Source organism: Talpa occidentalis, unplaced genomic scaffold (genome assembly GCF_014898055.3).
Source record: "Talpa occidentalis isolate TD23 unplaced genomic scaffold, MPIMG_talOcc4v2.1 talOcc4.17, whole genome shotgun sequence".
Taxonomy (NCBI): domain Eukaryota; kingdom Metazoa; phylum Chordata; class Mammalia; order Eulipotyphla; family Talpidae; genus Talpa; species Talpa occidentalis.
Genome location: NW_023601754.1, coordinates 52267971 through 52291901, shown reverse-complemented (window position 1 = coordinate 52291901; position 23931 = coordinate 52267971). Strand labels below are relative to the sequence as shown.

The 23931-nt window shown below is 61.5% G+C and overlaps 1 protein-coding gene across 1 annotated transcript in view; it reads right to left on the bottom strand.

Moving 5' to 3' along the window:
• The window catches only part of KCNQ1 (potassium voltage-gated channel subfamily Q member 1), a 169727-nt gene that overhangs the window by 99794 nt on the left and 46002 nt on the right, over positions 1 to 23931 (bottom strand). Inside the window, exon 11 of the mRNA XM_037517354.2 lies at positions 3662 to 3782. Coding sequence (XP_037373251.1) covers positions 3662 to 3782 — 121 coding nt within the window. The remainder of the gene's footprint in view (positions 1 to 3661; positions 3783 to 23931) is intronic.

Here is a 23931-nt window from a genome sequence, read left to right as displayed (position 1 = left end):
TCCACAGAGGACGCGTCCGGCTCCCTGGATCATAGAAAACGGGGACCTTGTGCTGTGCGGACCTGCCCGAGGCCGCCGCGGTCAGCACGTGGGCTCCGCCTCGGCTGCCCCCAGCAGGCGGCAGAGATACCAGGACCACGCGACCCACAGGCAGCAGCGGCGGTCCTGCTCCCAGGCCCCGGGCGCGGCGGACAGCGGGTGCTGGAGGGCGCGGGCCGCCTTCCAGTTCACATGTGCCCTGGCCTCCCACCGAGCGCGGCCTGCCCGGGCCCCTCACGGGAGGCCTTTAGAGCCGGGGCCGCGCGCAGGGGAACTGCCCCCAGAGGACATGGGCCTCGGGCCGCACGCAGGGCTCAGCCTGTCCCAGTTCAGACAGAGCACTGGGGGGCTGTACGCCCCGTGGCCGCCTGGAATGTCTCCGCAGCAGCCGCGCCGTCTGGGACAGCCTCTGTGCCACGGCCAGGGCTTGCCCCTCCAACCGGGCGGCCCCGTGGGGCCGGGCCGGGGAACCCAGGGCCGGGCATCGCCCGCACCCCACCCCCCTCCACCGCCCCAGCAAGCTGTCTGCGTCCTCACGGGCTCAGCTGGAGGAAGAGGGGGTCCCAGAGGCAGGGGGCCTCTGGGGGGCTGGCTGGCAGCTGGGCCGGGAGCCCCGCTGAAGGCATCCGATTCCCAGTCGCGTCTCTTTCCCACCGAGCCACTCTGCCTCGCTTTTAATTTAATTAGGAGAACATTTAATCCCCCGTGCATTTCAGAGACGGGTTTGAGCTGGCGGGGCGGGGAGGCCCCCACAGGGCCTGGGACTCCTGCGCCTCAAGCAGCCCCCCACCCCCACCGGCACCCCGTGCAGACAGAGGTGGGCTGGGCTCTGGGGCCACCGGGCGCTGGTCTCCCCCGTCCTGGCCAGCCCACCCTGTCCCCGGGGTACTGGCCTCTCTGCTTCCCCCACGGGGTCCCTGGGAGCAGCCCCAGAGGGCCCCGGGGTCTCCAGAACGCCGGGCAGAGCCAGCCCTGCTGGAGGGGGCGCCCCCCTCCCCCGCCCAGCCCACAGCCCAGATTCGAGGCCGCGCCTGTGACATTTGCCCCCGTTTCCCGAAGGCGCAGCGCTGGCCCCGGCCTCGCTGACAGACGCAGAATTCAGGAGACATTAGTAGTGATGTGGATGGAAGCCAGGCCACAGCGGCCTCGCTGGAGGAGAAACACGAATGTCTTGGCGTGAGATTTTGCAGGGTCCAGGAGAAAGTCGGAGACATGGAAACTCTAATTAGCGTGCACGGGGCTGGTTTTGCTCAGGGACCTGCGCTGTCAGGCGGGGGCTGGGAGCGTGCTCACAGGGGTGCCCCGCCGCCGCCCGCGCTCCCCGGGAGGGGGCCGGCCTCCCCCGGATGCCGGGACAGCAGGGCGGCAGGGCCTCGCGCTCATCTTGGCGAGCCCGCCGGGAGGGCCCCGCGCCGCAGCTCGGGGGACGGACAGAAATGGCCGCCGGGAGAAGGCTCCCCAGCCGCCGGGCCCCACGGACACTGCCCCCGCCCTGCGTGCCAGCCGCCCGCGGGGTGCCCCAGCCCCTCCACCGCGGCCAGCCCAGAGCGGGGGGTGCCGTCCTCCGGGCCTTTCCACTGGGGCGTCCTGGGGTGCCGGAGAGCAAAGTCGAGTGACAGGCGCATGCATTGGGGAGCCATGTGCCAGGGTGGGGACGCTCACGCGGCGGCCCCTGCCCACTGTCCTGCCGGTGACCCTGAGGGGCACAGGGCGACGGGCGGGTCAGGAACCCAGGACTCTCCCTGGCTTCTCTGGGCAGGGGGCTCCTGCCCTGGCCCCCGACTCTGCCCAGATGCCCAATCTCCCTGCTGCGTTTGCCCCTGGAGCCCCATGGCAAAGTGGTGAGGCCCCCCGGTACAGGGAGCCTGAGTTTCATGGTCCCCCTCTGGCCCCCGGAGCTGGGGGCCACGCTGCATGGGGGGGCCGCTGCCCCCGCTCAGCCACGACTGCCGGTTTGCATCGACCCCACCCTCACCCCTCCGACGGCCAGCAGGCCCCGGAAAGAGGAGCTGCGCCCCAGCCCGGGGACCTTCCCGTAATCACGGCTGCGGTGACCTCACCTCCCTGGGGCCCTGCGGGCGGGGAGAGCTTGAGATGGAAACAAAATGTGTCTTTATTTATGCTTTTAATTTGAATTCTGGAACTAGCCCAACGTGGTAATACATTTAACATCAGTAAAATGCAGAAGAAAAATGGATCTGTTCTTGCACGCTGCTCCCACCCGCCCTGCCCCTCGGGACCCCGGCACACCCCGAGGGCTCACACTCGGGGCCGCGAGCGCCACGCACACACCCTGAGCCCCCCGCCCCCGGCCGGCACCCCAGCCCGTGGGACGCGACCGCCCAGCCCCCGCCGGCTCCGGCCCCGACCAGACCGCCAGTCCCCTGCCCGGTCCCCATGAGCCCCGCAGAACCCCGCACTGGGCAGCCCCCCCAGGGGTGAGTCTCCAGCCAGCCCCGGTCAAGTGGGAGCGGGGCCGAGGGGCCTCTCTGCATGCACCAGGCCACAGCCCGACATTCTCCTCCTGAGGGAGTGCGAGGATGAGTGTCCATGATGGCAGCCTCCGGCCTACGGAAGCCCACGGTGTGGGCAGCTCTCAGGATGCACAGGCCCCGAGGAGGCAGCGGGCCCCTCGGCCACTCTCCCCGCCCCTGTCTGGGCCTCCCTGTGGGGTCTCGCGGGCCTCAGGGCCCACAGGGTGGCCGCGCAGGCCCTGGCTGGGAGGGGAGGGCGGCGGGGGCGGGCTGGGGACACCGCGCAGTGCCGACCTGCCCGGGGCTGGGTTCCCGACCGCACTCGGCTGCCTCGCGCTCAGCAGGCACTGCCACCTCTGTGTCCCGCAATGCCAGCTGCAGAGCACCCCGATCTGACCACCTGGGGGGCTTGCAGCCCCGACGCTGCCCGAGACTCTCAGCCTTCAGTGAGCCCTCACGCTCCCCAGCCAGCCGGGCCCCTGCTGCCCGCCCGCTGATCAGGCTGGAGGCCTGTCCAGCGGCAGGGTCGCCCGGCTTGCCAGCCACCGCCCAGGGCTGCAGACACGTCCCACACACAGCCTGCCCAGCATTGGGGGGCAGGGAGGCCCCTCCTGGACAGCCCCTGGGTGCGTGCGGTCCCAGGGCCTCAGTCACAGGGGCTGAGCCTGTCTGGTGGCACCAAAGCCATCGGCGTAGGGCCTCACGCTGAACGGCGCCCCAGTTCAGGCCACCTCAGGCCCCACGGAGTCCGGAGACCCCGGCCCCGTGGCAGACGGGGGGCAAGCCTTGGGAGTGGAGGGCGCCGTCCGTACCACCCGGGACCCCCGCAGGGAGGCCCTGCCCCACCCTTGTCCCGGCGAACCACGTGGGCCGGGCCGGTGGCCGTGCGTGCGGTGAGGAGCGGGGCCGCGTCCAGCCAGCTGTGCCTCTGGGGCCCAAGGGGAGGCGTGGAAAATCAGCCATTTCCTGCACCTGAGGAGCCCAAGGCCAGCGGTGGCCACTGGCAGACGGCGCGCGAGCACAGACACCCCGAGCACAGGCACACGTGGGGAGCACTGGTCTCTGCCTCCACACGTCCAAACAAACAGGGTCACGCTCCCGGCCGCAGGGAGGTGCCCGCTCCCCTCTCCCGGCCGCGTGGGACTCACTGTGACACGTGGGTGATGGGGGTCAGCAGCGTCTCCCCCTCCAGGTCCAGGTCCTCGGCAAAGCTGTTGGCTCTCGAGAAGGGGGCCGGGCTCACCTCCAGCAGCGAGGGGCTCTTCTTTGCTGTGGGCAAGGCGGGGACCCGTTAGGCTCGGGCTGGGCGGTGAAGGCCCCGAGCGGCCGCGGGACAGACCTGCGCCCCGAGCTCCCCACCGCGGGGGAAGCCTCGGGCGGGGGCGTCGGTGGGCACTGTGGTCCCGGGGCCGGGACGGCCGAAGCCGTGACCCTTTTGGGCCTCAGCCCCGGCTCACCCACGACACGCAGGTGGAGAGCAGAGCGGGAGACGGCCGCCCCCAAGGGCCCGCAGCTGCTCACGCAGACGCCGCCCCTCCCTGGAGCCGGCGAGCCCCAGGGCCCCTGCTCAGCCCGGCATCACCCCAGAACAGGGTCAGGCCTGCCTTTCAGCTGGTCCTGCCTGTCCTTCTCAGAGTCTTCGCTTTGAAAGAATCAGGTGCTCATGAGGTGGGCCCACGCGAAGCGCTCAAGGGCCTCCCCTCGGCCCCTCTCCCCAGTCAGCAGCGTGAGGCCCCAGGGGCTCCCCATGCCACCCCGTCACTAGCACGGTCTCCACGGGGACCTCCGTGGGGCTGGGGGCTGCCCCCGCAGCAGGGGACTCTCCTGCCACAGACAGCTGCTGCCCCGGGAGCAGGCTGGCCAGGGCGCCACTGCAGGGTCCTGGGGTACCGGGAGGCCACGCCGGAGGCCTAGGGCTGGGGTGCCGGGAGCAGCCCCCTCCTCTTCCTGGGCTCACTTTATCCCGTCGGTTCTGAGGGATTTTTAAAAAGGTGTGACGCTGTCGTGTGGGGCGTAGGCCTCTCCCAGGCGCGCTCTGGGCTTTGTCCTTAGTGCTGGGTGTTCTCCCTTTACACGCGGCGGGCCTGCCTCTCACTGCTGACACAGGCCTCCCCCCCTGAGGTAGCCTCCGAGTGAGTCTCGTCAGCGCATGAACCTGTGTGTTTTGCATGTAGGTTCTGGCGTCTACCGTGATGGCTCACGCTTGGGAGATCTTCCGGCACCAGAGGATGGAAACGCACACGGAGGCTGCCCCAGCTCACGGCAAACACGTAGACCACGAGCCAGAGGGCGGCCCGAAGCACCGGCCGGCCGGGTCTGGCTGTGGCCCTCGCGGCGCGGTAGCTGGGGCTGGCCGGGGAAGCGGGACTTGGGCCTATCGAGGCTGGACAAATCGGCTCTGCGGGAGCCCAGCCCGGTGCTGCGAGGCAGCCGCACGCCTGTGCCTGTCAGGGATGCGTGTCTCGTGCCTGGCGCAGGCTGGGAGGGCGGCACAGGCGAGCCCATGGAGGGGCTACGTCCCAGCCTGCCTGGGCAGGGGGCCCGCGGCCTCACCAGGACGCAGCCGAGCTGGGCGACTGGGCCTGCCGAGGGGGCACACGACGGGCCCTCGCCCTCACCCGGGAACCACAACAGGGCAGCCGTGGAAGGCAGGCTGTTGCCCCCAAAGCCGCGCGCTGACCACGTGGCCCAGCACCCCCAGGTACGCCACCGAGAGCACTGAAGCCGACACCCCAGGCCCCACGCACGATGCCCCAGGCCCTCAGGTGGCCAGTGACAGCCGTGTCCACGCAGCGTGGACAGGTGCTCACGCTCTGGCCAGCCGGCGAGGGGAGCTGCGTGTCACGTGTTCCTGCCCGTGGGGCCTGGAAAAGGCAAACTTCAGGGACATGTGCAGACCCACGGCGGCCAGCGGCTGGGGAGGGGCTTGTCTTCCCGAGCCTGCTCGGCCGATGGCCATGGCGTGTGTGTCCTACTTCGGGCGTGGGGGCGGCACAGCGGCGGGGAGGGGTGGCATGGTGGCCGGCTCCGGCTGGGCCGGACACTCTGGCTGAGACAGGCTGCCATGACCAGCACTGTCTGGCCACTGCACGGACACTCGGGACGGACACGTGAGCCCCCGTTTCTCAGGAGAGGGAAGACGCAGCAGGAAGCGGCGCGACCCCACGGCGGGCCGACCGGCGTCACAGCACACGGGGTTCTGACTGTGAGAGGCTGGCCATGGCCGCATCACACGCAGGCCCTCACGGGGGCTGTCTGCGGACCCCACATGTGTGGGGGCGGGCCCGGTGCAGGGGCTGCCTCCAAACGCTCCAGAGCGGTGCCGAGAGCCCCAGGCCCGGGCCGCACACCCGGGAAAGGCCCGGCCGGTGTTGGGGTCTGAGGAGGTGCACCCAGCTGGCTGCGCGACCCTGGGCTGGCTGGCCCTGCCCGGCAGGAATGTGCTGGCCGGTTAACCCCAGGGACAACCGGCCCCAGCGGGGGCAGAGGCCTCCCCACGGCTTGTTTGTCCAGAGAAGAAGGGAGGCCCTGCAGCACAGGTCGAGACCTGGGGTCGGCCCCCATCCTGGCCCGGGGCCCATCCCTCAGAAAGGCCGGCAGGCAGGACAGGCGGCTCCCCCTCCCCACCCCCACCGCAGCCTCCGCCAGCCCAGCGCGGGCGCCCCAGACACGGCGGCACGCTGCCCCCTTCAGGCCGGGCGGGGCCAGGGCCCGTCCCAAGCCGCGGCCTGTCACCCCCACGGGGCTCTGAGGGGCTGAGAGGCTGAGCAGAGACGCGGGGAGACGGCCGGCCCGCCCGCAGCTGCCATCAGGCCCGGCCGCACGGAAGGGCGGGTGCCCCTTGGGACGCCCCGGGAGGCCCGGGAGAGGGTGCGGCCTCGGTGGCAGGGACTCCCTCTTTCCCAGGAGCCCTGGCTTTGCCTCTTTCATTCCTTGGCTGTCTCTGTCTTGCCGAGGCCAGAATCTGGGCCTCAGTTTTCAGGGCAGAACAAAACAATTTTGTTTTCTAGGAAAATGGGAGGTCTGGGATGGCCAATGCGGCCTCTGGCGTGGCGACTCCCACAGCTGGCCAGGCCGCCTGCCAAGTCTCACCCTCTCCCCGGAGAGCAGCACTTCCCGCCCAGGCAGCCGCCCGCGCCACGGCGATTTTTAATTTTCTTAAACACACAGACACACGCAGAGACACATCCATATGCACACGCATTCACATACAGGCACACACGTGTGCACAGAAGAAAGATTGGAAGGAAGTGGCTCAAAATGCTGACGGCCTCCCTGGGTGGACAGACCGTGGGAGCTTGTCACGTCTTTCCCTGGGGCCTGTTTCCTGTCCTCTGTCCCCGGGCAGGGCCCTGGTCTGAGCCTGACCTCCAGCCCATGGCCCTACCCCCTCGCCCTGGACCAGAGCATGTCCGTGTCCGAGAGCCCCCGCAGCAGGCGCTGCAGCCTGCCCACCCCCAGCAGCGTCTGGCTCTCCCCCAGCCCCGGCCCTGCCGTCTCGCCCCCAAAACACAAGCAGGCGAAGCCCGTGTCCCCATATTCTACACAACAGTGACCCGACTTCATTGTCACGGCAGCACGGTGGACGGCAGCTTTGACCCCGTCCCCAGATGAGCCAGTCGACCTTCAGAAAGACTGAAAGTCACGCCTGGGGCCACCCCAAGCAGGCCAGGGCGCCCTCACTCGCCCGCAGGCCCGCAGCGCCCTCTGCCCCGGAGTCTGCGGGGCCTGGGCCCTCCCCCAGTGACTGATGAAAGTCCTGCCCTTGCTCCCAGGTGTAACCCAAGGCCGAGCCAGCCTGGCCCCAAGATGCCCCTCCCCTGGCCTGCACCGGGGCTTCAGGTCTGCACCGGTCCCCGGCCCAGGGACCTTGCCCTCCACCCGCCCCCGCCCACCCCTGAGGCCGCACGCAGGCTGTTCCCTGAGCCCGCCGCCCCTGGCCTTCCCAGTCCAAATCCCTTCCCCGCACCCCCCCCCAAAATCCACCCCCTCTTGGCGGATTTGCCAAAGCCCCCTAGATCCAGCACCCCCTCCCAGGCATCCGGACAGCTGCAGCCAGGCCCTGCGTGACATCGCCAGGCCCGGCCTGGCCCAGCCAGCTGCCCGGCCCACTCGCAGACCCCGCGCCAGCTCGGCCGCGCCACCTGCGTCTCACTCCCAGGCGAGAAGTCGGGGACACGGGCGGCCAGTGTGAGGCCATTCCCACCACAGCTGCCAGGAGCAGCGAGCAGAGGGGTGAGAGGCTTATTTGCAGCTGGCCCCGGGCCGCAGAGGAAATACCTTGCTGAGCTGGACACCTGTTGTTTTCCCCGGCCAGGCGGCCAGGCTTGGCTGCTGGGAACAGCTTCTCGAATCTTCCTTCCAGGGAAGCTGCTCCTTCCCCACACTCAGGCCATCCCTGGGGGACCAGCAGTGCAGGCCTGGGGCTTCGGAGCCACGGGCTGGTGTGAGCACAGCTGGACCTTGGGTCGGGGTCCCCAGTCTCGCCCCCAACTCTGCAGTAGCTACGGAGAGGGGCAGCCTGCTCTGGGGGGTTTGTTGAGCTGGCGGCCACCATGCCCCCCGAGGAAGCCCCCTAAGGGGGCAGGAGAGCACACGGAGGAGAGTGGGAACGGGCAGGGGCACGTCCCCCTGGGGTGCAGCTGGCCTGAGACAGCTGGGCCCAGATGTGCAGACCCAGGGCTGCCCCTTTGTGCTGAGTTTCCCTGAGTCGGGCCCCCAACATCTCTCACCAAGAGGTTCTTCGGGAATCTGCGTGACAAATGGGGGCAGGGAGGAGGCAAGAACTGGGCCAAGGCAATACCCTGGGAAGTCACGGGCACGTGAGCCCCTAACTCCTCTCACAGCCCTTGCTGCACCTGGGGGGCTCAGGGAGGGGCCCCACTGCCAGAGCTGATGCCCAGCCTGAGCCCCGCTTCAGAGAAGCAGGACAGACTGGACATGAGCGCCGCAGGGAGGGGGCATGGTCATGGCCACCTGGGGAATCCTGGCAAGTCCTGAGGAGGACACTGGACCTTGCACAGCTTCAGGGCGAAGGCTCAGGACCCCGAGGCCCCAGGAATGGGGCTCACGGCTTCAGCACTGAAGTCTGAGTGGGAACGGAAAGTGTGCTGGGCGGGAGCGGGGCGCGAGAGGCCAGGGCTGGCCAGGACAGCGCGGGAACAGGAGGGCCGCACGGCCGCCCACACGGCTTGGGCGACCCCTCGGGTCTGCAAGGCCAGGAAGTGACCGGCCGGGCCTCCAAGACCCCGCTCGGGGGAAGGTTCCCGGCAGCCGGAGCAGCCCCAGGAAACACTAATTCACAGGAATCCGGGCTCCGCGCCGGCCTCTCCGATTGCTGAGCTCACAGGACATTCCCAAGAAACCTCTGGAGAGGTGGGGAGGAAAGTTTCTGGATGAAGAAAACAAAAAAGTGGCCTTGATTTTCAAGGCGAAATTACAGAGGAAGAAAAAAATGTTTTTAATCTAATTAAGAGCAATCTTTCACCTTCATCACGGCCCCGCGGAAACGTGCCAGTTCTGAACTTCTCACAACAATCAAAGCAATCAGCGAGGAGCAGCCTTGGAAACGCGCGCAGGTGTTCGCAGAGTGCTCAGTGGGGAAATGAGTTGCAGGCCTCGGCCTCGGCATCCGGCTCCAGGCCTGGCCACCGAGCCCAGACATCTGCCGGGTCCGCCCCAGGCCCTGGGGGCGCGGGCTTGAGAAACACAGGCCCCTTCCCAGCCGCCCGCCGGCCAGATCCGGGTGGGGGCTCCTGCTGCTCCTCCAGCAGGGCCTGGACACAGCAGAGCCCCCCCCGGGCCATACAGTCCCGTGAACAACCCACGCCAAGAGTGACCAACTCAGCCTGCCCCCCCACCCCCGCCATCCCCGCCGGCGGCGGCGGGAGGCAGCAGGAGAGCCCGGGGTCCGAGGGGGCAGCTGTCCTCCAGTGTGACCCTCGGGCGGTCACCCGGGAGCCCGGCTGGTCAGCCCTCCGTGGCGAGAGGGGATGTGGCACGAGATGTGCATCCTCGGCAAAGGCCCGTCCCCTGGAGCAAGGTGCGGAGCGGGCACCGCTGGCTGCAGAGGCAGAGAACGCAGCGCCCAGTTGGCAAGGACTGGGCAGCCGGCCCCACCCACAACCCCGCGGCACTCACGTTCCCTGCTAGCACAGGCCGCCGGGGCTCCCTGACCACCTCGGACCGCGGTCACCTGGCCAGAGGTGACGCAGAGCCGACCCCAAGGGGCGTCCCTCAGCCCTGCAGGATGAACGCCCTCCAGTACTCCCGCGCCAGCTCCGGGGGGCCCCAGGAGGCTCGGCCCACAACCCGCCGTCCGCCCGACTCCTCAGCGGCCAGGCCTGCCTGGTGCGGCCCCAGCCGGGCAGGGGAAGTGGTCCGATCATTTACATTTCAGGAGCTCCCGTGGGTGCTGGGTGAAGGGCAGCAGAAAGGAGGCAGGACAGAGGCTGAGGGCTCAGGTAGCTGCGGGCCATCGAGAAAGCGGGTGCCATGTGCCCCCACAGCTTCGTGCCACTTAGGAAAAGGCGCTGTAAGAGCCTGTGGCCTCTGGAGGGTGAGTCGGGCACCCCTGTCCCCCTTCCAGTCCTCACCTGCTCCTCCCCCGAAAGCATAAAAGCCCAAAGTGCAGAGACAGCTGTGCCCCGCAGCCCCAGGTCACCGTGGGGCAGCAGACCCCACGGGCCGAGGAGGACCCAGCCCTGTCCAGGGAGCCAAGAGAGCGGGTGAGCCCAGGAGGCTGTCGGGGCACAGCAGCCCATGAACACCGGCACTGCCCGCCCAGCTCGGGGTCCTGAAGGGGAACGCCGGCCCTGTGTGGTCCCACCGGTCCTGGGTGGGCATCCCCACGAGTGGTCTGTGTCCCCTCAAGGCGCCTTCCCTCGGGGCACAAGCATCGGTTGCAGAGGCAGGCCAGCCCAGGCGGAGGCCACCGTGAGGCCCCAGCCAGAGAGCCCAGAGGCCGGGCTTCCTCGCTCTTCCCCCCTCCTGCTCAGGCCCCTGGCTCTCAAGGGAAACTTGGTGAAAATACCACGAACCAAGCTAGGGGAGCAGGGCCCTCGGACCACGCAGGCACGTCTCAGCCGCAGCGAAGACACCAAGGCCTCAGCCATGGTCACTGCCGGGAAAGCCCGGGAGGGAGGTGTGATGCGGGGCGCTGGACAGGGCGCCAGGCCCAGCTCTCCGTAAAAAGCCGCAGGCGTGTAGAGAGACAGCACAGCAGGCCCGTCCACACAGGAGACCCAGAAGCTTCCTCAGGAGGATGCCGAGCCCACTCGATGTACACTTAGATCTTTCTATAAAAGGCCGTCGATGAACCACTGGCTTCCAGCACCGCACAGGGTTCAAGGGCCGACCTGCAGGCCTGCGTCTACACCCCCGCGCCGGGTCAGTTCAGAGCCACCCACATTATCAAACACCCCTTCTTGCCCCCGGTACCCACCATATTTTCCTGAGTCTAAGTTATTTCTGTTGTGTTTTGTGTCCGTGTGCTTTATTTATTTTCCACATGACTGAAATTATCTGGTGACTGTCTCACTTTCAAACTTATTTTGCTTAGAATCACCTCAAGTTCCATCCACATTGACCCAAAAGGCAATAGCATCTTTTTACATAGCTGACAAGCAGTGCATTGAGCCAGGTCCAGACCACACCTTCCCTGCCCAGCGCCTGCACAGGGTGTTCGGGCACCCACACGCTGGGCTGCTGTGCGTGGGCCGCTGTGCACGCAGGTGCACGCATCTTTGTGAAAGTCACACATACACTTTGGCCTGCGTCTCTTATCGTAAGTGACAAAACACATTTTCCGTATGTCAGCTCCTTAGCCTGAGCTAATCAACTGTCTCAAATACGCCCAAAGAGCAAAAGGTAACCCGGAACGTGAGGTACGACAGGAGGAGACGCCAGCGGGTTGGCGTCAGAAACAGGAATTGAATGAACTCGGGCTGAACGTGGAAGCACTGACTACTGGAGGCCCCACTGGCGCGTCAGAACCACAGAAGAAAAAATCTTCAAGTGGACTTGAAGTTGGGGCAACTGAAGTCTCAGTCTGAGGAGTAGGAGCAAAAGGAAGAGCAGCCCCCTGGGGCCCGGGGCACCAACAGGCAGCCCCACACAGGCCCCATGGGGCTGCCGAGGGGAGCGGCAAGCGGGAGGGGTGCAGGAGATTATGTGGAGAAATAACACCCAACATTCTCCCAATTTGATGAAAGAGGGATGCGAAGCTGTCAGAGGCTCAGTGAACTTCCAGAGCCACGTGGCAGTCATGTTGCTGAGCCAAAGACGGAACTAAAAAAGGAGGGAGGAGTCGCTCGCCACGTCAGGGGCATTTGAGAAGATGAACACGTTTCTCGGCAGAAAGCTCGGAGGCCAGAAGGGAGCGGGGGGCAGCGGGTCTAGAATTCCACATCTAGCAAAATATCTTTCAACAATGATGGACAGATGAAGGCTCTCCCATTTAAACAGCAGCCGAGAGGTTTGTTGCCAGCGAGCCTGCCCCATGGGCACCGCTAAGAGCACCCCAGGGTGACGGGAACGAGCTCTGGAGAGCGACCCAGAGCATCTGAGGAAGCGAGTCCCCGGAACGTAGCTGCCCCGCCCCGGGAGGCATAAAGGTAGCGGTGGTGTCTTCAGTTTGACTTTTCTTTCCAATACGACTCAAAAGACAGATGCATAAACAGCGATGACACAGTGATGACACCGCTCTGCGATGGGAGTACAATGTATGGAAATATGATCTGTGATGATAACGCGAGGGGTGGAGCTGACTTCTGCATACAGTTGAAGCAAATTTGGCCTAAGTTTAAGATATTAAATGTAACCTCCATGGTGAAAAATATACAAAGGAACTGAAGAAAGAATCACTGGCCCAGAACTCAGTTAAACACAAAACAAGGCAGCGAAGGGAAAATGAGGACCAAAAAGGACAGAAAATCTACAGAAATCAGAATGGCCAAAGCACATCTTTATCAGGAATTACTGTAAATATAAATGGATTAAATTCTCCAAACAAAAGACAGATTGGCAGGATGGATTTTGAAAAATAACCCGTCCCACCCTGTCCACAAGAGAATCACTTTAGATTCCCCAAGCACAGAGACATTGAAAGCAAAGGATGAGAAATGATATTCCGAACCAACAGTAACCAACAGAGAATTGGAGCGACTATAGCTACCAATACAGAAAACGAAAAAAGGTTTTAAACCAGTTCATCAAAAAAGATGTAACAGTTACGACATTATAAAACAGAGCCCCAAAGCACAGGATCCAAGCATCGACAACGGGAGGAATCAATGGTTCTACAATAATCGCTGTAGGCTCAATACTGTACACTGGATAATGGACAGAGAACCAAACAGGACATTGCCAGGACACAGGAGACCCGAAAAACGCTATAAACCATCTAGACCTAACGAACACACAAGGACCCTAGACCCAGCAGCTGCAGGACACTGTCGAGTGCCCTGGGAATACTCCACGAAAGCTGTCACGCTCGCTCACAGGGTATTTCAGTGTCATCTCTAACCAAGCGGCAAGAAAGAGGCAAGAAATCAGTAATAGAAGGAAACCTAGAAAATGAACGCGTATGTGGACATTAAATCACACGCCTTTACAAACAAATCGATAAAAGAAGACATCACGAGGGAAATTAGAAAATACAGACAAATGAAAATGAAAACACAACATACCAAAGCAGATGGGGTGCAGAGAAAGTAGGGCGCGGGGGGCAGTTACAGTGGGAAGTTGCTATGTTACGAAGGAAACTAGAAAAAAAATCAAACTAAACCGAAAAGAAGGAAATAGCAAAATGTGGAACTAGAGAGAAACGAAGGAGACCAGAACAATAGAATCCACTAAACCGAAAGTGGGTTATTTTTTAAAAGATCAACAAAAATCAGTAAGTCTTTAGCTGGAATGGAGACAAATTAGACGACTTGCGAGTCAATGACATCATCAAGGACAGTATGGACATTACCATCAACCTTACAGAAATCAAAAGAATTACAAGAAACGAACAATTGTACATCAGCGTATCCTAGAGGACGTGGTTAAAGCCTTAACACGCAGACGGTAAAACACAGGCTCAAGAAGAAATAGAAATTCTGAACACAACTTATAACCAGTTAAATGCCTGAGCTAGTTCGCAGACATCGAATGAGGAGCAGCTCAGGAGCTGATGATTTCACTGGTGACATACACGAGGCCTGTAAAGGATGCACACCAGCCCGTCACAGACCCCAACAAAAGCAGGAGGGGGGCGCTGGCAATGCTTTCTGTGAGGTCGCACCACCCCGACACCAAAGACAGACGAATAAGCCACAAAACAGACACCCACGACCACTGTCCCGACAGGACACCAGTCAGCCCGACCCAGCAGCGTGTTCACAGGCGTCTACACGGGACCAAGTGCCCTCTTCTTGGGGATGGAAGGGTCAGGTACGGAAAACCAGTGCAACGCACAGTCACAGAATCATCTCACTTGACACAGAAAAGAAACCCGACACAATCCAACCTGCCGGGAGAAACAGGCTCAGGAAAGCAGGGAGGGAGGCCTCAAGGTGCAGCGCGCGGATGCAAACCACCACCGTCGCCCTCGGGGGCGGGAGAGTGAGCTTCAGGGGTGAGGGGACCAGGAGCAGAGGATGCTCACTTTCACCGCGGATTCTCCACAGTGTTCTCGAAGTTTAAGCCCCAACTAGGCAAATAAAAAGTATCAAAATGGCAAAGGAATACAGAAAACGACCACTATTACAGACGACATGGCCCTTCATGGAGAAAACCCCAAAGTGGGAAAAGAAAGAAAGACAAGCAAGCCCTCCACGACCTAACGGCTTTACAAAGCTGCGGGTATCTGGCCAACAGGCAAAAACCACTTGTGGGTCTAGATAAGAGCAACAAGCACGCTGGAGAGGAAGAGCCTTTACCACTCCATTCAAGACCAAAGGACCCCGGAGCAGGGGTGCCCAGGGGGCCAAGGACGCCTGGGCCCAAACCCACGAAACTGCTGGAAGAAATGAAAACGCAGACAGACGGAGGGCGCCTGTGCGCGCTCGGCCGGGAGACTTGGTGCGGTCACGTGAGCCGCCGTGACCCGGTTCAGGTGGCCTCGTGTGCAGAAATGGAGAAGCTGATGCGGAAAGTACTTGGGGAGCGCCACGGGCCTCGAATGGCTACAGTGATGCTGACACAGCGCAGGTTGGAAGACGCCGGCGCCCCGGGTGGAGGCTCGCGCAGAGCTGCGGCGGCGACGCCAATGAGACGGCAGCAGCCGCGGCTGGCACAGGGCCCAGCCCGCCTGCAGCGGGGCCACCCCAGGCACGGGCGTCCGTCAGGCTGAAGCAAGCAGACGGCGGCAGGCAGAGAGGGAGGGCCGGTCCCGCTCCACCACGTGCAAAAATGACCTCAAGATGGATCCAAAACCTAAATATAAAAGTTAAAACCAAAACACTGTCAGAAAACACAATCGTGGACTTGGAGCCGACTGTTGAACGTGCGTGTGGCGGGCAGCGGTGCGGACACACTCAAGGCCCTGAGGTGCTGGCTTCAGAACAGCTTGGTCTTGTCGCGTGAAATTCACCTCGTTAAAAGAGGACACACACCCCAGCACACTCCAGAACATGAAGCAGGACGAAGAAGGCGCGTCAGAGGCTGCGGCCAAGGCCCCAGGGGGGTGAAGGGCCTGGGGGGTGGCTCAGCTTGGTGACGTGGGTTTATCTCCTTGAGCTCTGGCGAAGAAGGAAACACACAAGGATGCCCTCGCCCTCGCCCCTGGCATTGCAAAGAAACTGCCTGCAAAGGGCAGACCTGGCCCAGGGGCATTCGCAGCTGGAGCCTGACGGGGCGCAGGAGCAGGCCACGCCCCAACGCCACCGCAAAGATGAAAACCGAGGATGTAAACATCTCTGGTAATGAGACCCTCCTCCACAAACCAACCACAAAACGGGAGACTGACTGTCAGCAGCACAGACTGAGGCAAACAGCCTCGAGCGACAATTGGGGTGTGAAAACCCTGAGCCAAATAAAACACTGGGACACAGACGGAAATGGGGAGATGTGACCACAGATGCGTGAGCTAATGAGAGAAACACAAAAGCATGAAACAAGATAACAGACTGGCTCGATGAAGTGAGGATGGCCCAGGGGCCCCTGGACAAGTCCCCAAAGGAGAAAATAAAGGCCAGAGAGAGAGGGAGAGACGATCTTTAAGCCTGCAGCTAAGAAAATACCCGCAACTACAACACGACCTCTTTCCTTGAAGGACCCCCGTGGTACCATGGAAATCCAACCTGGCCGCCTCGTGGCAAGCCCAGGGGCATTAAACCACGACAAGAGTGAAAAGGAAACCACTAGTGAGACGTGTAAACATTCATACGCACCATGTGTCATGAGGAAACCAAGCGCACCCACAAACTACGGAGACAAAACCACTAGGACAGTAACAGGCAGCAGCAAGACCGAAGACAACAATGATGTGACTAGGACATGAGCAAAAAACACGCCCCTTGAAGGGAAGCGTGTCCACACGATGAACACGACCAGACGCCTGCGGGTTAGTGGCTGAGATGCCTGGGAACTAGGAAGTGAAGGTGCCCGGGCAACCGTGAGCGCCAAGGGGCCGGGCTAGGATTCTGCTGCGAGGAAAATGGGCGCCGGTGTGGGAGAAGCCGCTGTGGAACAGACGGTGACGCTGTGCACGACTAAAGGCCACATTTCACAGCGGGTCTGGAGTGTGAACCAGCTGCTGGAGAGGCACGGAGACATGAAGGCGCCAGGAAGAGGAGGCCTGCGCCCCCACCTGCCCCTGACAGGCCCAGAGGCCAAGAAGCTCAGAGGTACGTGTGCCCCCGGGGCCCAGGCGGCCACCTTCAGGGGCTCCGCAGAGTGAAGGATCCCTCTGAGCACACAGGTAAAGCTTTAAATAGGTCGGTCAACCTGAAAATATACAAGCCAGGCAAAGCACAAATCTAAAGAAGTCACAGGAAGGAAATAGGAGTGATAAGAGGAGACATTACGAGGCAGAACGGCGAGACACATCAAATGGATCAAAGAAGTATCCTGCGTATTCGGAGAGAATCAAACCAAATACTCAGTCCAATTTAATTCAGGAGAAAAGAGAAAGCCCGGGAGTCGCAGGGTGACAGAGAATGCACGGCGGAGGGGCTGGGACGGTCCCACGCCGCATTCTGTCACGCACAGCACCCGCAAGCCCCAGATGAAGCGATAACTGCTTTGCAAAATACAGTTTATGTAAAATGTATTTCAGAAACGGAAGCTTAATTGCACGAATTTCCATAGCATGTAGGAAAAGCCACCAAGGAGCGGCCCTGGATGCAAGCTCCCTGCCAGGGGCTCCCCCAGAACCCTGCAGACTGCAGCCCTGACCCTCGACCGGCTGGTCCAGAGCAAAGACACCGAAGGCGACTTTCCAGACATGCTCTGTAAGCGATCGTAGGTGGCACTGACAGCAAACGGGACAGAACAACAGCACGAAAGGAAGCCAAGGACCACTGTCCATCACAGATGCTGATGCCAAACCCTAAAGACGCCTCCGCGTCAATGGCTTTAAGAAGCAACGTGGCGACCGCCAAGCACTCATCGGTGTCCTCGTTACCCCCATGCAGGCCGGACGGGTCCTTCCTGGATAGAACACCCCCAGACGCCAACGGGCGAGACTCCGACACAAACCGAACTCAGGACACCCCAGCGCGAAGACACTGAACCCTTCTCCTAGAAAAGCTCCTCAAGCAAAACGTGAGGAGAAATAACGCGGAAGGGGCCTTGACAGTGGGTATCCCGGCAGAAGCCTCATGGATGTAAAACACAAAACCTTTTAAAATCGAGGGAGCAAAGGAGCAGGATGGCCATGGGAAACAGGCGGAACGTGAGGCGCACAGGCCAGGAAATGGTGTACAAAAATAGCTGAGCTGAAGGTTGCAGGGTCACTCGTGCAAAGATATATGTAAGCGAGAGCTATATCGAGAGGCCATTTTTAACCTATCAGATCAACAAGAATGCAAAATCTTTATCACTTGCTCTTCCGGCGAGGCAGTGTGGGGCCCCCCGGTGCCGGCGGGGCTGCTGCCGGGGGGCTTGGGGCTGCTGCCAGGGGGTTGGGGCTGCTTCACCACACTGCCTAGTGGCCCGGGAATTGGCCATCGGGACACCCCTCCAGCATGCACCAAAAAATACGTGTGAGATTACCCAGCACAGCCTTGTTTGCAATTAAAAATTGTTAGTGGCCAACCACAGCTCTGACGCGGGTGGGAGCACCCCCACCGATGGCCACGTGAGCAGAGGAACCTGGGGACCCGTGGGTGCCCCACCAGCTATGCTGGCCGTGCCAGGGCCCAGTGCACTGCAACGCACAGAGACCTCCAGGCCTGGCAGGAAGGACCACGCAGCACTCTGACCATGCAGTATCTAAATCACCGACCGATACCCAGGCACAGAGCTAGTGGCACCTCGGATGTGTCCGGGCGGCGGGGGCATGCCAGCGCCACCAACAAGCCTGGCAGCCGGGAGGAGGTGAGTCCACCCGCAGGCAGCACAGGCTGCAAGGGCCCTCCAGGCCTCTGCTGTCAGGGAGCCACTTGGTACTTAAAGACTCCCAAGAAACAGCCTCCCTGCCCCGATGCCCTCACTGCTGAGTCTGACGTTCGCAGAACGAGTCACTCTCAAGAAGCAGGAGAGGAAGCCTTCGCTGCTAAGCACAGCTCGCAAAGGACTTTCCCTAACGACAAAGCCAAAGACAGTACCCCTAAACCAGCCAGCGTCCCCCATGAATAAACATGCAAAAAAAATGGCTTTGAAAATATTAGCTGAAAGAATTGGGCTGTCTAGGGGACACGGCATGTGCTCACCACCGGGGCTCACTCTAGGGGTGCAAAACTGGCTCCGTACTCACATCACTCAATACAATGCCCCATGTTGATACGTGAATAATAAAAGCCACGGAATCACATCAAGTGATCCACACATGCATTTGACAAACGCACTTGAGGGTTTCATGATAAAACCCTCAAGAATAAAAGGAAACGCCCTCAATTTGATGAGCGTCATTTTCAAAAACCACCCACCCTGCACCTAACAGACGTAACACGACAGCCGAAAGCTGTCCTTGGCCAGCAGAGAGGGAAAGTGACCCGCCGCTGGGGGCATCATGCCAAGCGCGGCAAGTGCCAAAGACAAGGAGATCAGGAGCAGCGAGGAGGGTCGTCCACAAAATCAACACCAACCGTGTCACAGGAAGCAGCGGGGTAACCCCCAAGCATCAGAGAAGAAGATGAATGAAGGATCTTACGGCCAGAAGGACGTCTCTCGGGAAGAAGGCAACACCAGGCGTTCCCACATAAACGCCCTCGGGTCCCTGTCAGCACACACCCCTGTCAGAGGAGTTTTCCGGGCAGAAAGCAAGTGGCCCCAAGAGCCAACCGAACTCTCAGGCGATAAAGCAAAAATAAAGGGTGCAGAGTGCCCCCCCGGGGCGGGTGCCCGTGCCCCACACTCTAGCTCTTGGGAGGGACCAGGCCTGCCTGTACCAAGCAAGGCCTCGTGTGCCAGCCCGCGCCGCAGAGAAGCTGCCGATGCACTGACACGACCCGACGGAGGCTGGTTCTCACACACCGCCCTGAGCACGGGAAACAGCAGCGGCTGCAACGTGAAGCCACGGGGAGCAAGGGGGGGCCCGCAGGTGTCACGTCAGGCGGCGGCACACCCCGCGCACTCGCCCACTTCCCGTCTCGGCCTCTCAAGGGCAGAGCTGAAGTAGTCGCTGGCGGGGTTGGGGCGAACGGGACGCAAACACGAGCCCCCGGGATGGAGGGGGCTCAGGGGAGCGGACGGCCCGCAGCGTGAACGCCACCAGCCCGGGAAGCGGGACCTGCGGCCGAGAGTTGAGTTCCGGGGCCACGTACCTGGACGCGCCACGCAAGCCTGGGCAGCTCCTCCAGTGGTTCGTACGAAGACGCTTCCCGAGCGGCGGCCGGACACTCCCGCAAGGTCGGGGTGGCGCCGACACTGACATCGCTGCGGGCGTCAGGCGGGCCGAGCCGAGGAGGCAGGCGGCCAAGCCCCGGGGGCTGAGCGCCCCAGTGCTCGCGCCCACAGGACGGCTCGCGCGAGATCCGCAGGCGCGTTCCATAGGATTCACCTGCCGTCCACATGCAAATGGCGCCAGTTGGGAGGAGCAGGCGCCTCCTCAGCAGGGTGCAGCCGCCTGGCCAGTAGCCACAGCTGACCCCTGCTCCGTGGTCAAAGACAAGTGAGCAGATCAGGAGCAAGACGAAGGTGACCGCTCACCACGGCTACTCAGCGCCGAGCTGGAGCCTGGCCAGGGCCCTTAGGTGAGCCATCGAGGAGACGGCCCCGTTTGGAAAGACACGAGCAAAGCTTGTGTTCAGAGGCGATGCGAGCAGGGAGGCGGCTGGAGCTGGTTAGCGCTGCCCAGGCGAGCGGGCCCACGCCGCAGCTCAAGGCCCAGGTGGTGCCTGTTGGCGTGGAGGGCTGACGGCTTCGGGGCAGGTTCCCCCACCTGCTGCCTGTAGGAAAAGATTCTAACCTCAAGACCCCCTTGTCTGGCTCCACTAGCCCTTCCTCCGCAGACCAGCTCCAGGCAAGGATAAAAGAAACAAGGACTGTAAGCGAGCTCGGCAATGGCAGGCTATCAGGCCAGTGAGCAGAGGCCACCGTGTCTCTACACACGCCACCTGCCAGGCCAGGAGGCGAAGAAACCTCCCCCAGAGCAGACAAGCAGGAACGAGGCCCAGGTGGGGGTGCTTAAGGCCACACCTGGGCACTTAAAGGTGATCACATGGTCAATGCCATTTTATGGTTAAAAAAATACTCGGAAGTAAACATAACACCAGAAATGTGAAATCTGCACTCTGAAAATCACAAACATCACGGAAAGAGAAGAAGATCAAGTTAATAAAAGACACCCCACATCCGTGGGTTGGAAGACAACGGTCCAAGATGGCGGTTCTCCCCGGACTGGTGTGTGAACAGAACACACGCTTCTTCCCCGGAGCCCCGCCGGCTTCCTTGACAGGCTGACTCTCCAATTCCCCGTCACTTTCAAGTGACCGAGGACAGCCAGTCTCGACCGCTCTTGAAAAGGAACGGGGTAGAGGATTCAGACGGTGCGCACACGGCGGGGGCAGATGGGGCGGTGCAGAACCGGGTCAGCCCCACCGGTGTCTGAGGGGTCAGCCTCAGCGCTGTCGCCTCCGGGAATGGTGACTTAATAAAACTGTCATCACAAACAAGCACAGGAGGACACAGGTAGGGTCGGGCCAGGCAGGCGTCCTTAGGCCTGACACCTAACGTGTACCCACACGGGGCTATGCTGGGCTTTGCTGGGAGAGAGACCTCTGCCCTGGGAAGGACCCTGTGAGGGTGGGAGGAAAGCTTCGCAGTGGCGGGACATTCTTGCAAGCCACACGTCTGACCGAAGGCGCGCCTGGAATACACAGAGACCTAAAACTCAGTCCATTGGAAAAAGGACAGATGACATGAACAGACGTTTCACTCACAGGATGTGCAAACGGGGAGCAAGCTGTGGGGAGAGTCGCCAGCCTGCAGGGGGATGCAGGGGGGCCCGGGACGAGCCCCCCTGCCTGGCACGCCGCGAGGATCCCCGCACTACGCTGAGTAGGGGGGTGTGTGGGCGGCACCCAGGGCACCCAGGACGGAGGCCGTCGTTGGGGAGCTGCGGGTGGGCCCAGGAGGGCCCGGGGCCTCGGCCTGAGGCTCTGACACAACAGCTGCGGCCTGTTCCTCAGCACACCTGCGCCTCCTTACAGCGGCTACTGCTGGAAACCCGGGCCTAGGATTCCAAACGCCCGCCCCCTCGCCGCCCTCCTCAGGGCAGAAACAAAACAAAGAAACCCAGGATCAAACTGGAACTCGGGCACCCGGCGTGCCCTGCCCGGCCTCTTGCACAGCGCTGCCCCCGCGGGCACTCGTCCTCAGAGGCCTTCAACAGAGGCAAAGTCAAGCCTGAAAGTCCACCCCTACCTAAACCCATAAAAAGTTAAAAACAAGGCGACGGGAGAAACATCACGAAGCCAGAGCAGGGCCCCTGGGGAGGCCCCGACTCAGCGGAGCCGGAGCCGTGGGGCGTGGTGGGCGCGCGGGGCCGGGGCGCTGGCAGCGCTTGGAATGCAAGGAACAGCAAGGATATAAAACAACAACAGGATAAGATAAGGGAAATATGAGCAGCTAGATTAGAAATAGCGGAGCTAAGAAACACTGTAGCCGACTCTGCAGACACAATGGCGGGCGGGGGCAGGCCCCACGGCGGAGCAACAGGAGCCCGGAGAGTCGTGAGCTCGAAAGCCTGCCGGGGAACACAGTAGAACAATGTAGAGAAAAAACAAGACAACACAGTGTAGGAGCCGGAGCGGCTGACAGGAACAGCATCTGCACCAGGGCCCCGGCAGGAGAAGAGGAAGGTACAGAGAATTCACTCGGAGAAGCGGTCACGGAAAACCATCTGAACCTGGGAAGCGGATCAGATGCTGTGTCCAAGAGCCCCGTGCAGCTCCAAACCAAATAAACCCAGACAGACACACCCAACGCATTATAACAGAGCGGCTGAAGAGCGAGGACAAGGGCAGGATGTGAAAACCAGCAGGGAAAGTGGGGGGCTTGGGGTGCTCTGGCCAGCCGGCTCCTCGGTAGAAACAGTCCAGGCTCGAAGGGCCTGGAAGGGCTATTGAGATAAGACACTCAAAGAGAAAGGCCGGCCCCGGCCCCTGACACGGCGGGATTCAGGACAGGGGAGAGTAAAGAGCTCCAGTGAAAAGCAAAAAGGAAAGGAATTTGCCAGCAGCAAGTCGCACGGGACGAAATCCTAGGGGGTTACTGCAAAGCCACAGAACAGGGGCCTGGAGATCAGACGCCTGCGTCCCCCACCCTGGAGGATGAGGGGGAGGGTCAGTGTGGCCCCCAGAGCAAGGCAGGGCCGGGCAGCCCAGGGGTCACCCAGAGGCCATCCTCTGCTGGCCTCCGCAGACGCCTCACACAAGAAATAATGGCCGTGCCCCATAAAACAGCAGAAACGGAGCTTGAACGAAACGTGACAGGAAGCCCTGCAAAAATAGAGACGCAAACCCAGTCCACAGTCAAACAACAACAAAATGGCGACGTGCGCTCAGTCCCGGGAATCGCCCCAAACACGAGCGGCCTGAACCCACCGGTCAGAAGCCGCAGAGTCGCCCAGTGGATTTCATAGCAGAGCCCGGGGGGCTGCTGCCGCGGGGGCCCAGCTCCCCACAGAGACAAGCACCCCGTCCTCGGGCTGCAAGGCGGCCCGCAGGCAAAACCCAGGTCGGCTGCGGGCATAGCCGAAGAAGGGGGCCGCCAGGTCAGAAAGGTAGTAAAAGCTCGAGACAGACCTGACATTCTAACGAAGGTCTAACAAGAAGAACAGCGCTTCTTAGAGGCACCGAGCGACGCGTGCTGAGGAGCCTCGGACGACATCAGAGTGCAAGTGGGGTCCTGGTAGCCACGGCAATCCCGGGGGGTGACAGCCCCCCCACTCACAACAACGGGGAGACCAGGGCACACCAAGAGAGGGCATAACTAGGGAAACAGCAGCCGCAGATGGGGAGCGTCACCAGGCAGGGCGGACGGGCAGCTACAGAGCCCTGTACCCCAAACTGCTCAGACACACGTCCTCAGGCGCACACGGAGCAGAACATGTGCTGGGGCACGGTCTATGGTCGATAAAGCCACAGAGATGGAAATTATGCCTCATATTTTCTCTATAATGCCATAAAATTAAAAATCAACTATAAGGAAAAAACCAGGAAAAGGATGAATAGCTGGAGAATGAACAACGTGCTGCTGAACAGCCACGGGGCGGAAGAGGAACTCAAGGCCGAATTTAGAAAGCACCTTGAGGTGAAGAGAAACGATGACGCCAGCGACAGACCCTGTGGGCCCCGCGAAAGCAGTCGAGGGAGAAGACGGCTGCAGAGCAGGCCTCCTCGAAGAAGCCAGAAAGACCCCAAGTAAACAATTTACACCTAAAGCATCTTGAAGAAGAGGATCGAACAAGATCCAAGGTCAGCACAAGGACGGAAATGAAAATCAGCAGAAATAAGCGAGCTAGACATTGACAGGCTACATCAAAAATCACTGAAAATGAGCCAGTTCTTTGAGAAGATAAACCTCTGGCGAAGCTTTTAAGAAAGGGGGAAAAACAATAAATTGAATCCGAATGAATGAGGAGGAATAACAGACATGCAGGAACGCAGAGGAGATCCTGTGAACAACTACATGCCAATAAATTCCATAATGTTAAAGAAATAGATGAATTTCCAGGCCAACGCAGTCAACAAAATGACCCCAGAAAGTAACAAATGAGTTGGACAAACTGATCACAAGGGCGGAAATTGAAACCGCAGCAAGAATT